We start from the raw sequence: 15,237 nt of genomic DNA on the forward strand, positions 1-15,237 counted from the left end.
GCTAGAGCCCCCGGATGCATAAACCTGCAAGGAATTTAAGCTTGGGTTTTAGGTACCCAACTCTTGTTGGGTCCTACAAGGTTAGTCACAATAGTTTTTGGAACCCATATGCAAGTTTTGTCTCCCTTGCATTTGGATCCCAATTTCCTAGCCACTACTTTTGCATTCTTACATGAAAGAACAAAAGAAGTGTTATAAGCATGGAAAATAGTAGTAGATTCATTGCACATTTTCCTAGGCACATGATGCACAACATGATTTCTCCTATACCTACTTCTACCATGAACAAAAGTAGAACTAGAGGCAAACATAGCATGTGAATTAAAAGCATCATGATCATAACTCCTATTATAATGAGCACGACTAGCAATTTTCCTATCATAAATAAAAGCATGGTTCCTTTGAGGACTACTTGCCATAGGGGCCTTCCCTTTCTCCTTGTTGAGAATGGGAGCCTTATGGCTTGTTAAGTTCTTGGTTTCCCTTCGAAAACCAAGTCCAACCTTAATTGAGGGGTGTCTACTAACAATGTAGGCATCCCTAGTAAACTTTAATTTATCAAAATCATTTTTGCAAGTATTAAGTTGAGCATTAAGACTTGCCACTTCATCATTCAACTTAGTAATAGAAATAAGATGTTCATCACAAGCATTAACATCAAAGTCCTTGCATCTATTGCAAATAACTACATGTTCTACACAAGATCTAGTTGCATTTGCCTCCTCTAGCTTAGCATTTAATTCATCATTTAAATTCTTTAAACTAGAGACAGATTCATGGCATGCGGACATCTCAGAGGATAGCATTTCATTTCTTTTAATTTCTAGAGCAAGAGATTTTTGAACACTAACAAATTTATCATGTTCTTCATACAAAATATCCTCTTGCTTTTCTAAAAGTCTATCCTTTTCATTTAGAGCATCATTAATTCATTAATTTTCTCTACTTTGGCTCTATCTAAACCTTTAAATAGACTATAGAGTAATCTACTTCATCATTGGAGGAATCCTCATCACTAGAAGTAGAGTACTTAGGAGAATCTCGAACACTTACCTTCTTCTCATTGGCCATGAGGCAGGTGTGGCGTTCGTTGGGGAAGAGCGACGACTTGTCGAAAGCCGAGGCCGCCAGTCCCTCATCGTCGGAGTCAGATGAGGAGCAGTCGGAATCCCATTCTTTTCCAAGATGAGCCTCGCCTTTCGTCTTCCTATAGCTCTTCTTCTTCTCATTCTTCCCATGTCTTTCTTGTCCCTGGTCATTCTCATTATTGGGACATTGAGCAATAAAATGACCAGTCTTACCGCATTTGAAGCAGGAACACTTTCCCTTGTTTTATTCTTGTTGGGGTACTCCTTGCGTCCTTTAAGTGCGGTCTTGAAGCGCTTGATGATAAGCGCCATTTCATCTTCATTTAGCCCGGCAGCTTCTACTTGTGCTACCTTGCTTGGTAGCGCCTCCCTGCTGCTAGTTGCTTTGAGAGCAACAGGCTGTGGCTCATAGACGGGTAGTGGACCGTTGAGTGCATCATCCACGTATCGAGCCTCCTTTACCATCATGCGCCCGCTCACAAATTTTCCGAGGACCTCCTCGGGCATCATCTTGGTGTACCTGGGGTTTTCACGAATAAGATTGCCAAGATGGGGGTCAATTACAGTAAATGACCTTAGCATGAGTCGAACGACATCATGATCCGTCCATCTTGTGCTTCCGTAGCTTCGTATTTTGTTGACCAGGGTCTTGAGCCTGTTGTAGGTTTGCGTTGGCTCCTCTCCCCTGATCATCGCAAATCTCCCCAGCTCGCCTTCCACCAACTCCATTTTGGTGATCATGGTGGCATCGTTTCCCTCATGAGAAAATAGAATACTACACATTTTATGACTCCAAAATGAGTAATCCTCTCCATCAAAGTGTGGGGGTTTTCCAAGAGGAATAGAAAGTAAATCGACATTTGAATTGTACGGAATACAGGAATAATCAAAGGAATAGTTTTGATTAACTGTTTTTTTCTTTGACGAAGAATCATCGTCGTCGTCGTCTCTTAGTGAAGAAGAAGATGCATCGCTGTCGTAGTAGATGATCTTCTTGATGCGCCTCTTCTTCTTCCCGTCCTTCTTCTTGTGACTTGAGCCTGAGTCAGTGGGCTTATCGTCCCTTGGCTCGTTGAAGAGGGACTCCTTCTCCTTGTCGTTGACCACCATCCCCTTTTCCTTAGGATCCATCTCTTCGGGCGGTTAGTCCCTTAGATGAAGAGTACGACTCTGATACCAATTGAGAGCACCTAGAGGGGGGAGTGAATAGGTGATCCTGTAAAAATCAAACACTAAATAGCCACAAACTTGATTATCAAGGTGTTAGTGTAGTCAAGTGGCTAAGAAACGTTCTCGTGCGAACAAAGCAATCACAATAAGCAGCACACGAGACACGTGATTTTTATCCCGTGGTTCGGCCAAGTAACACTTGCCTACTTCCACGTTGTGGCGTCCCAATGGACGAGGGTTGCACTCAACCCCTTTCAAGCGATCCAATGATCAACTTGAATACCACGTCTTTCTTCCTTAGTCTTTCTCCCGTTTGCGAGGAATCTCCACAACTTGGAGCCTCTCGCCCTTACAATGATGATCACAAAAGAAGCATAGAAGTAAGGGAGGGGAGAGCAACACACACAAGACTCAAATCCACAGCACAACCACGCACACAAGTCACAACTTGAGCTCGAAGTACAACACATGGAGTTCGCAACTCAAATGGAGCTCAAATCGCTAACACAGAGAATCAAATGCGTGGGAGTGGAGTCTGGATGCTTTAGAATACTCAAAGAATGCTTGGGTAACTCCTCCATGCGCCTAAGGGTCCCTTTTATAGCCCCAAGGCAGCTAGGAGCCGTTGGAGGCCAACTTGGAAGGCCAAACTTGCCTTCTGTCGGGTGGTGCACCGGACAGTCCGGTGCACCACCGGACAGTCACTGTAGCTGTCCGGTGCACGATCTCCTTCCTTTTCTGGCGCATCCGACCGTTGGTCCTCGGGGGCAATTGGCGCACCGGACACTGTCCGGTGCATATCGGACAGTCTGGTGTGCCCAACCGACCGTTGCTGCGGGCCATGCGTCGCCCGCGGATTGTGCGGCCGACCGTTACGCTGGCGACCGTTGGCTCACCGGACAGTCCGGTGCACCACCGGACAGTCCGGTGAATTTTAGCCGTACGCCGCTGATCTTTTTCCGAGAGCGGCCTTTTCACCAGAGACCAGCTTGGCGCACCGGACAGTCCGGTGTGCCAGACTGAGCTAAAGTTTGGCTGCATAGAGCCAAGTCTTTTTGGTTTCTTTTCTTCTTATTTTCTCACTGTTTCTAGCACTTAGATAACTTCATTAGTATTCGAAAACAAATGTACTAAGTATAGAAACGTACCTCATGCCTTGATTTGCACTTTTCAACATTTGACACATTAGGACTTAAAGAACCGTGTTGGGCACTTAATCACCAAAACATTATAAAAATTGCCCAAGGGCACATTTCCCTTTCACATGACTGTAGGAAGATCTCCATCAAAACTCCGATCGATTATGTGTGTAGTATCTTCAACTAGAAATATCATGCACACACATAGGGGGAGCTATTACTATATTCTGAGTTTTATTGGGATTTATCTATCCTCGGACAGAACTTCAAATCAAGATAAGTCTTTTGAAACTCATCTCTAAAATCCTTCTTATACCTAAGGTATATGGAGATTTGAAAAACAAAAATTCTCTTGGATATAATGTGTAGTGTTGTCATCAATTACCAAAAAGGGGAGATTGTGAATCATCTAGGCCCCTTAGTGATGTTTTGGTAATTAATGACAACTGTTTGTGGACTAACAGTTCTTAGAGAAATAAGAATGCAGGGTTGGACCACATAGAACAAAAAATCTTGGAGATTTATAAGCATTAGTTGTGGATCAAGTGAAGGCAAAGGTATAACATAGGTTTTGTTTTTGCCAGTCTCGAGGAGTTTAGAGAAGTTATTTGATCGGATTAGTAGGCTAGATGGTCGTACTATAAAGAGGGGTCAGTGACATTTGTCTGTGTCAAACTTAGTGCCTCATAGAGCATCTAGTGGTTGCATTTGCATGAGGACTAACAACGCTTCCAATTTCAAGAGTTAAAAATCTTTTCAAAAGATGTTTGAAAAATTGCCAAGTCTTGGAATGTGCGGACCATCCGGGCCATGCGGGCGGACCGTCCGCGATCCTCCAGTAGGGTCCAAAGTATGTTTACTTCGGACTGGTCCTGTTCATTTGTACTGCGGACCGTCCGGGCCTTGGGGCCGGACCGTCCGCAATCCTGACTAGATAAGGTTGCTCTCGGCACAGTCCCTGAATTATTGTGTGGACCGTCCGGCCTTGTAGGGCGGACTGTCCGCAGGTGCCAAATTGGTTTGGGCAGGGACTATATGGTTTTTGGGATTTGTACTACAAACTGTCCTGAGGATAAGCCCGAACAGTACTGACTCCTAGGTCGCAGACCGTCCGGCCTTGTAGGGCGGACAATCCGCATGTGCTAACTCCTCTTGGTCAAAGCTCTGGTGCTCCAAGTTGTCAGCTTATAGATTATATAATCTAAAGCTCAGATTATGCTAATCTCATAATCTCATCAAGAGTAGCTTATTTGAGATTATTTTGGCAAAAGACCCACTACTCATGGTTATGTAAATAGAAATTACAATATATGTCATCCTTCTTTTCTCACCTCAAATAAACAAATAAGAGTATTGTTATCTTTGTGAATAATCTACATTTGTATAATCTAAACTACCAAACAGATACATATAGATTATAATATATCTAGATTATAATCTGGACTATAAAATTTAGATTATAATCTAGATTATCTCTACAACTATTAAGAGCCATTTGTAGACTGCCCCCGCTCCCCGCTCCCGCACTCCCTCCAAACCGCCGCTCCCGCATCGCCCACGCGCCAGTAACCCCTGCTCCCGCGCAACTGCCTCCCGCACGCGCCGCCGACCTCGCTCCCGCAACAGCCTCCCGAACGCCCCGCCGTCCTCTGCTACCTAAACGCCGCATCAGCCGCGAAATCCGTGCTGTCGCACTACGCCGCCAAGTGGCTCCCGGACGTGGCGCCTCCCACGTTGTCGTCCGCGTCGGGGCGCTTCCTGCCGCCGAAGAGCCCCACGGTCACGTGGCTGAAGAAGTGGCTGAGTATGTCCGGCAGCAAGGGCACAACGGGCACGGTGGAGGTGGACGCGCCGACTTTTTCTGCTTTCATTTGCCTTGTGCGGATCTACTCGTCGTGCTCATCTCGCGCAGATCTGCTCGCCGTGTGAACCACCGCCTCGCCGAGAAGGAGATCGTCGTCGTCCTCTCCTCTGCCTCCGCGGCCTCCATCGAGAGCAGTGTTGCCATCGTCGACCACCTCACCTCCCTCGTCTCTCACCTCCATGACCTCAAGAGCAAGGTAATCCCCTTCCTGCCCTCCAAAATCTCACTCCTGTTTCCTCCTCTTACTTGCAGAATCAAATCGTACATGGCCTAGAGAAGATCATAGGGATTTGATTTACCGTTTTGTATTTCTGATTTTTGCTGAAGAAAATTCGTGTCTTTGTGGTGTTCCCTAAGGGATGAATGCCTTCTAGATGGAGGATGGCGCATGGGCAGAGGAACTGCCGGTGCAACGGTGTGCATTACCAAATGCAGCAGATACTGCATTTATTTCACTAAATGGTAACTCCACACTACAGACATGTGAAGCATTTAAGAAATAAAACATCATTTCTCATAATAAAAAATATCCTAAATAGGTGTAGTTGTCATATCTTCAGTAGCACCTGTTGTTTAGTATGCTTGCTTGCCTCGAGTCTAATTAGATAGCTTGCTAGGTGATCTATTTTGAATTGCATCCTTTGCATGGCATTCCTTTCTGTTGGTCTACTGCACCACGAGTGTGCTGTTGACAATGACCCACTGTAAAAAGAACTTGTGGAATTATGCACTTGCTTTTGGACTTAGCAGACTCGATTGTTGCACTGTTATTTTGGAGAGGTTAGATTTTTAATTCATCAAGCTGCAGATTTTGAGAGGCTTTGAAATGTCAATTCTTATTACCAACATTTGTAATGGTTTGATCTGTAGTTTCTTTGTCGTTTAAGTTCCACTTCTTTCACTGCAAGAAGATCGCCTGTTGCTTTTTTGGAGTAGCACTGAGACTGAAATTTTCACCCTCAGTTGACTTGTTCATTAGTTGTACCGTGCTACTGTCTGCAATTCACCCATGTACTTCTATGAATATTGTTTGATTTTGTTTAGAGTATATTACTTATGATCCCATTATTGTAGTGCAGTGACCTAAAAATGAGTGAGGGGGATGCTACTCAGTTTGCCCTTGAGAAAGGATCACCGCAAGTGTCTAATGATGATGGTTCGAGTAGTCCTGCAACTGTGCACAAGTTGAAAGTTGACACAGAAGATGCTGGAAGCAAAATTGAATCACCCACTCCAGAGAAGCTTGAATCTAGAAGCAAATGGGTTGTTGTGAGTTCATTGGCAAGGAATTTACTTGCAGAGAGGTACAAAGATAGATTTGCAAATCAGTTCCTGGAAGATGAGGGTGACATAGATGATGAAGACTATAATGACAGTATTTTGCCAGGCATGAACCGATCTCAGAGATAAAGAAGCATTGAACTTCTGGAGAAGTGATCCATTTTTATTTTCATCTCAATATCTCATGTATATGTGTGCTTCCTACAGATCATTCACCTTGTCTTTCCTGTTCACAATGCCAGGCACAAGGATTTACTGAATCTTTTTAATAGAATGGAGAGTTCTATAAGGTTGCTACGCCTACGGAAGAGGATGGCTACATTTAATAATATTGCCACCCAGGTGGAAATACTCGCAAAAAGGTAATAACTACAGGAGAAATATCTGTGTTTGACAAAAGTTTCTGTGTGGAATATTTTTTATCTGTTTGTTACAGTTGGGTGATAATATTTCTGCATTGCAGGAAGTTATCGTACTGTCATTTGGCCCAAATGAAGTATTTGTTTCCAGAAGCAATCCAGATTAAGAGGGTACTTCTACATGACGAGAAAAGCCTATGCATGTATGCTGATATGAAAATCATACTTGTAATGGATGTTGTGGAATACACAAGTCCTGATCACTCTCCATCCATGGCAATTTGCGATGCTTTTTACTCGAAGCTTTTGACATTTTCGGATGCTCATCATAAGGTACTAAATTTAATTGGTCTTTATTGGGTAGTTGTTCATTAGTAGTTCTTCACTATTTATTCACTCAGTATTCTCATCCTATTTCTATAAGGTTTGTGCATGTGACTTTTTCCCTTGTTTCAGGTCCCAACCAAAGAGCAAGTTGATGCACTATCAAAGGAATTGTTTGCGCTTTCAACTGCCACAGGTATTTTGAGCACACTGCTGGCTACTTGTGTTATTGTTTTGACCAATAAAATCTATAATTTATCTGAACAAATTGATGCAATTGTCTCCATGTTCTAAAATTCAAAGGTAGTCACAGATCTTAGAGAGCTCTATATGTTTCTGTTAGTATGATTGTGTTAAGTTTATATGTTCTATCTTGCCACTTTGCGATCTAGCAGCTGATAATTAATATGGTTGCAGTTGCAGCTCATGTCTATAGACAATAGATGCTATCCCAGTAGATGCACATCCTATGACACATTTTATCACATTTTCAAACCACATTTTCAATCCGCTCTCTATCTTCTGAACTGGTACTGCCTTCTTCAATATCGACCACCGGTCGGTCCACCTCTTCAATAATCGTCCTTCATCGCCCTTCAGTTGTGAGTTGTGACATACTATTTATATTCGGAACTGATCTATTACAAGTATACATGGATATTATAGGGTGTGCATCTGTATACCCATGTTCTTTACAAGGTCCGTCCCTAGGTGATATGAGTAGTAAGTCTAAACTTGCTTCTTACCAAGAGTTAGGTTGTATGTGTGTATGTATTTTTTAGTACAATAGTATTCAAAATTTATAAGGACCCTTTCTTTTTGATTGTTTTGAACAATGGGCGTATGAACCCAGTGTTATCTGCCACCTATCTTTATTATGCTTATAGGGTGGGAGATAACATCCCATATGACATTGTACCTAATCCTCAGCTATTTGATAGTTGTTTGTGTTTTTAAGGTTGCATGGGTGTATGACAGTTTTGGCGGTATCCATTGTTTGAACGATGGGAGTATAGAGGACTTCTCTGCATAAATAGGTAGGTTTTCCACTAATTTAGTAATTTTGTCTGCCACATATAAATTGCAGGATAGCAGTTGATGTGCCTTTGCAGCTCATATTCACTCCTATATGTTTGTTGTCTGGGTTCCTTAGGTGTTTCTAGGTAGGGATGCAAGTTGGCTAGCCCTCAAACCCGCATCGCCATCCTAATTGTTCTGTCTTGAATGTCGTTAGATGGGGCTACTGGGATGGGATTTTGGTGCTCGGTGCTGCTGGAGCTAAGCTTATTGTCCAACTCCAGAATTATAGGAAGATGAAACTTTGTTGTTAATTTCAAATTTATATTTTCTATGGATGTGTCTGTCTGGAATTACCTAATTTTGCAACCTGCAATTGATAGGTATCGACAATAAGACGGAGCGTCGGGACCAGCGAAGCCCCGCGACGACGTAGCAAAGTTAGGTGGCAGCTCATGGCGTCCGCGTACCCCTTCTCACCGTCGCCCAAGGGAGGCGTCAGCCTCAGCTTTCTGATCCAGCAGCACCAGCAGCAGCAGAGCGAGACCCAAATGTGCCATTTTTACCCAGCGGCTGCCTCGCCACCAAATTAAAGGTAGCATTTTATCTCCGGTCTCACCATTCCCATTTTATTCTCCGCGTGTTGCTGCCTGCTCCAGGGCGACGGCGGCGGGCATGCTGCTCGGTGGTGAGGACATGCACAGGTTCCCGGTGCGCTCCCCACGGATGGACCGCGGCGACCTCATCGGCAGTACCGCTGCGCGCTGCAGATCTACCTGATGTTCCCGGCTGACTCCACCTATAGCGAGGAGGATGTGTCCAACTACTTCAGGTACCCAGAGCACACACCGCCATTTATTGGCACCCCTGCTCCGCTCGTTCCGTTTCGTTTCGTTTCTACTAACCGTCCAACTACTTCAGGTACCCAGAGCACACGCCGCCATTGTTTGTTTCTTTCGATAGCTTCAGTTGCCACCTAAAAAAAGCTTCTTTTTCGGTTTTATCGTTTTGTCTGGTTGCAGGAAGCTGCAGCACGCGCACCATGGCGGAGCCGAGTTCGCCGGGTTCATTGCCTTTTGAGAAGTTGTGGGAGAACTTTTTACAGGTGTGGTTCTTAATATACCCATCATATAATATTGGAGTTAATAAACATGAAGTTTGTATTATGTCTGTTGTACCATCACCATTTTGTAACAGTTTATTTAGTTTGCTTGAAATTCTTTGCATAGGGTCATGATGGCCGATATGATATCTATATCCATGGATCTCTCTCGCACCCCCTTACCTGTACATTCTAGCTCTCTTTTTGTTGGGCGTAAAATTCACAGTGAAAAGGTACTCCCTCGCACCCCCTTACAAGTGCTTTAGTTTGTTTTATCTGTAAACATGTAATCATTCCTTGACAATTCTTTTGATTGTTGAAAATGGTGCATTTCCTGCTCTTTTGGCCTGCAAATCTTGTAAGCTGGTAACCCCGACCGTAGTTTTTGTGTGAGTTTAAACATTGTTTGTACTCTTATACGCTTTCTATAAAGCAGCAGGGTTTAACTCTGCTAAAAAAAGAAAATGGTGCATTAGTGGGTATTTAGAACACTAATAGATCGACCATTTTGTCGCCGGAAACTTTAATAGAGCCTATCTGTCTAAGGCTGCCATTGTGTATAACATGGACAAGACTAAGCAGGAGGACATGATGATCTATAGATTCAATTCCATGTGATTCAACAGTGTCTATTTAAAGTATAGCAAATAATGCTAAGTTGCTAATTATATAACAGAAATCAACCAGACAGTTTGCTGATCTTGAATCAGGACAGTTTTCAAGGGCAATTTGGATTCTTCATAGGTTTTATGATGCCCATCTTAGTGACTAAAATTGTCAGCCTGACATGTATAGAGTACTTTATTTTAAATCTCTACTATTAAGAGTTTTTCTTACAGGCTTTATGAAGCTACAATGGGATTTAAATGAAACAATGGAGTTAGGACCATTAGTTGTTAAGGCACTGGGGGTTAACAACGGTGAGACAGGGGAAGGTTGTATGCTATAACACTGAGAGTAGAGATTAAAGAAAAAGAAAGACCAATATGTGAGGGAAACTAAAATGATATAAAAGCAGTTGCGTTAGTTTTCAAGAGCTATAAGTGAGATTACTTCTGCATTGAATGGACTTAAATGTGGGTAGGCTTTTAATCTAGCTTCAACTTTTGTTTTAGGCTTCATGGAACACATTAAACACTGTCTTCTAAAGTTTCACTGATACAAATGATTCTTGCCATTTCTTGTATATGTTGCTTTCTTTTCTCTGACATTATTCTATTAATTTTTTGGTACATGTTTGCTTCTGTGGAATGTAACACTTAAATGTCACTGAACTGCAGGTAGTATGGGAGAGGATTTCAAGCAAAAGAATGTCTTTCTTTCACTACAACTCTGACGGCTTTTTGCCATTGATAACTTATGTTTTGAAATAGCACTGAATCTACCTTCAAGAGGAGAGCATTGTAGGTCTTCTCATTGATGGCCTTGGCGACCCTCTGTACAGCATAGGCCAAGCAGGTAACGTTTAAAACTGCATCTTGTGCATAGGACTAGGGAGACGAAATCAGTTATCAGTTAACTAAATGTTACTCACGGTGGGGTTGGTAACGAGAAGATCATCTCCTACAATCTGCACTTTCTGTCCAATCTCATCAGTGAGTTTGGCATAAGTGCTCCAGTCATCCTGATCAAATGGATCTTCGATCGACTCGATAGGGTACTCAGATACAAAGGACATGAAAAACTTGATTAGGTCATCTGTTGAGTTAGTAGGAGGTAGTGTTCAGAGGGATGCAAGGAAAGGGACACTACCACACAAGCACCAAATTTATGGCAATCAAGAAGTGGTGTCTGGCTGCCAAACCATGTTCATATGCAATCATCAGGCAGTGGGTCATCAGGAACTACGAATGAGATTGGAAGTAACTAATTGATCTTCGTCAGTGATTTTAAGGTAGCCATGCAGCTAAACCCTCAACATCTTGGGGAGAACTGGCCAGTCCTTCTGGAGAAGATATGTCTATGTTCTTCAGAGGAAAATGAATGATAGATGGCGCCTTTTTACTTCACATTGAAGTTCTGTACCAATGTGCTTCTTGGTGCCCATCCGATGTACATTTGAGCTGGAAGTGGCAAGATTGCAGGCACAACACAGAATATGCACATATGGGGTCAAAGCAGAATTCTGATTCCACGTTCAGCCACCGGAGTTGTAGTGAAAGAAAGACATTCTTTTTTTCCTGATAAATCATGCCCAAATAAAGGAAAACGTCTTCCGGCCAAGCCATGCAGCTTAGGCCTCATTAGCACTTACAAGGTGGATAGTGTTACATCTAAAAGTCCCAACTTCTATGTAACATCTGGCATAAGGGACCGGGAGCAGCAAAATGCAAGTGTAACACTTAAATGCGATTGCAGGATTTAAGAACATTGTTGTTTTACATGTTTTTTGCAGTGAATCAGATCACACATGTTGTATTAGTTAGAGAATGATGATTTATTTTGTATTATTATGGATTTCATAGATTATTTTAGTTTTCTCTGAACTGCAATTGTTTCAATAACATATTTCAATAACATAGGAGGAGACTTCCTTGAATGACATTTAGGTGAATTTTTAAGGTATGTCCATTATTCCATTACAGAGTACAAAGCCTACTTCGTACAACTCACTGTTCACTGTTGTCTAAATAGATTGAAATAATGTGGTGAAGCTGTCATGGAAGGATAGCCGAATATATGGACTCTTAAGTAGCTTAGTCACTGCAAAGAATACAATTGAAATTCATTACATCAACTAAGTAACGTACCAATGAATCAATAAAAAAAGTTCCCTCTATTGACACAAGTAATTATAAAACATTCTATCACGTGGCTACGTTTATTTACTACAATCAAACATCAACTAAGCTTTATATATATTTCATATAATTTTTTTACTCCCGTCGCAACGCACGGGTACTCACCTAGTATAATCTATAAGCTGAAACAAACAACTCCATTGTCAGTGTGGCCATTGTTACAAAATTTGACCTACACCGTTTTTTGAAATTAAATAGTAAAATAAAAAAAGGACAAAAGCGTCTCCGTTGCTTTGTTCCCGCGGTGAAGAGAAAGCATCGACGAAGCGGTAACTTTGCCCACTTTGGATCTGAACGGGCAGGCAGGCAGATCAACAAGTCGCAGCGCAGTCAAGCAAGGCACGTCGGTCCAAGAGCACGACGAGCAGACGACGCTGCCGGCCCGGCCGTGCTGCTCCTCTGAGTCCGAGATCTGAAGGCGCGGCAGGAAGGAAACGGGCGGGCGAGAGGATCCAGCAGCCCTCCCCCACGCGCGCGCGACGGTTAGCGCGTCCCAGATCTCGGTGCGGCGCCTCCCGCCCGGCCCTGCCGGCGAGAGCGCGGCCCGATGAGGCGGCGGCCGTTCCTGGACCAGCGGCGGCCTTCGTTCAAGCGCCGGTGGCAGCAGCGCCCGTGGTGGGTGCGCCTCGCGCTTTCCCTCCTCCTCGCCCTCGCATGCGTCCTCCTCCTCGCCGTCCTCCTCGGCTCCCCCGACCCCGGCGCCTCGCCGTCCACCTCCGCCGCGTCCTCCGGATCTGAGACCACCTCCTCACCTCTCCTCCGTCAGGTAAGCACGTCGCATTTTTCGCATTTAGTGGATCGTTTCGTCATCTGGCCGTTTGACTACGGGCATGCCAATTTTAGTCAGTAGCCATTGCACCTGCTGAATCTGCTTAAGCTGTGTCTAGTGCTAGCATTTGTTGAAAGATGAATAATGAGCGCTAGCGAGTAGCATCTGCAACCTTTTTTTTTTCAAACCTCTCCTCTCGCGTGCAGAGAACTTACCTGGAGGGAATCACGGATGCGCTCAACATGACTGACGAAATGCTGAGCGCCCGCTCGTTCTCGAGGCAGCTCATGGACCAGATTTATCTAGCCAAAACATATGTCGTCGTTGCCAAGGAGGCCAACAACCTGCAGTTTGTGGCGGAGCTTAGTGCCCAGGTACGGCGGGCGCAGAGCATCCTTGCGCATGCTGCAGCCTATGGGGGCACGGTGATGGAGCAGGAAGCAGAGAAGGCGATCAGGGATATGTCGGTGCTGCTCTTCCAGGCGCAGCAGCTTCGGTACGACAGCAGTATCACAATCATGAAGTTGAAAGGCCAGATTCAGTCCCTAGAGGAGAAGTCGAAAGTTGAGGTGGAGAAAAGCACAAAATATGGCCAGATTGCTGCTGAGGACCTCCCAAAGGGACTTTATTGCCTTGGTGTCCGGTTAACCATGGAATGGTTTAAGAGTCCCGAGCTTCAGAGGAAGTTTTCGGATAGGAGCCCAGCAGTGCAGAGCAATCTGAGGGATAACAGCCTCTATCATTTTTGTGTCTTCTCAGACAACATCCTTGCTGTTTCAGTTGTTGTTAATTCTACGGCTATAAACTCGAGGCACCCTGACAAGGTTGTTTTTCACTTAGTGACTGATGAGTTGAACTATGCTCCGATGAAGGCATGGTTTGGCATGAATGACTACAGAGGGGTCACTGTGGAGATACAAAAGGTGGAGGACTTTACCTGGCTCAATGCATCGTATGTTCCCGTTCTTAAACAGCTACAGAATGCTGCTACACAGAAGTTCTACTTCTCTGGCAGTGGTAGTCGTGGAACACCAATTAAATTCAGGAACCCAAAGTACTTATCAATGCTTAACCACTTGAGGTTTTATATTCCAGAAATATATCCTGAATTGCAGAAGGTGGTATTTCTTGATGATGATATCGTTGTTCAGAAGGACCTATCAGAATTGTTTACTATCAACCTCAATGGCAATGTGATGGGTGCTGTAGAGACTTGCATGGAGACATTCCACAGATTTCATAAGTATCTTAACCATTCCCATCCTCTAATCCGTGCTCATTTTGACCCTGATGCTTGCGGCTGGGCATTTGGTATGAACGTGCTTGATCTGGTTGAATGGAGGAACAAGAATGTGACAGGCATATATCATTATTGGCAGGAGCGCAATGCTGATCATACTCTATGGAAGCTTGGGTCTTTACCACCTGGACTTCTTGCTTTCTATGGCTTGGTTGAAGCATTGGATCCCAAATGGCATGTCTTGGGACTTGGCTACACAAATGTGGATCTTGCTACTATCAAGGAAGGTGCAGTACTGCACTACAATGGAAATATGAAGCCATGGCTCAAAATCGGAATGGAGAAGTACAAGAGCTTTTGGGATAACTATGTGGACTATTCACACCCTTTGATTCAGCAGTGCTTCATGCGTTGATTGATGTGTATCAACATTAGAATTTTTGTAAGCTTCATGGTAGATATGTTCCGAGCACATGCTCCAACTGCCACACGGAAACATTGTAGTTAAATCAGTTGGCTTTTCTCTCAAGTTACAATCTCTGACAAAACATCAGTGGATGTCTATAGCATCTGTAGTTGATGGAGCACAACAATTGCATATCTCTAGCCACAGGTAAACAGCACATGAGCTGAGACCGCTATGCAGTAGGCTGCTACTCGAACTACATCCACTACACAGATCATAACTTGCGACCATCGATGTAATTTTTCCATTTTTTATTTTTTGGGTGAGACATAGCCACAGAATGGAGATGGTGTAGAATTGATTTTAAATTATTGATGTGTTACAACAAGTTTTGTGTTACCTATCCATATTTATTGGATGTTAAAGACTTATGGCAGCTAAGCCCTTTTCTGTTTATTTATTTATACATGTTGAGAAGTAAAGTCTGATCTCATTTGCGGCTCTACCTTAATTTGTTTTTGTCTTTCTTACTGTTCAATGTTTTCACATCTTGTGTCAGGACGGTAAAGCTTATTTGCAAATACAAACACATATCTTGTGGGAATAAGTTCATCAATTCTATATTTAATATGAGGGAAATCTGTGCATCCATTTAATGAGAGACTGTGACCTCATCA

General features: G+C 43.5%; 1 protein-coding gene across 1 annotated transcript; it reads left to right on the plus strand.

Annotated features, from left to right (window-relative positions):
- Positions 1-12,554: 12,554 nt before the first annotated feature.
- LOC100382003 (uncharacterized) lies at positions 12,555-15,019 on the plus strand. The gene is made up of 2 exons (NM_001174770.1): positions 12,555-12,911; positions 13,121-15,019. Exons 1-2 carry the CDS (start codon positions 12,693-12,695, stop codon positions 14,567-14,569), a joined length of 1,668 nt encoding a protein of 555 aa, NP_001168241.1. The 5' UTR covers positions 12,555-12,692; the 3' UTR covers positions 14,570-15,019.
- Positions 15,020-15,237: the final 218 nt, after the last annotated feature.

Source organism: Zea mays, chromosome 10 (assembly GCF_902167145.1).
Source record: "Zea mays cultivar B73 chromosome 10, Zm-B73-REFERENCE-NAM-5.0, whole genome shotgun sequence".
Taxonomy (NCBI): Eukaryota; Viridiplantae; Streptophyta; class Magnoliopsida; order Poales; family Poaceae; genus Zea; species Zea mays.

Coding starts and splice junctions, on each gene's coding strand:
- LOC100382003 (NM_001174770.1), top strand. CDS start 12,693: ATGAGGCGGCGGCCGTTCCTGGACCAGCGGCGGCCTTCGTTCAAGCGC. Junction 12,912..13,120: donor CCTCACCTCTCCTCCGTCAG/GTAAGCACGTCG, acceptor TCTCGCGTGCAG/AGAACTTACCTGGAGGGAAT.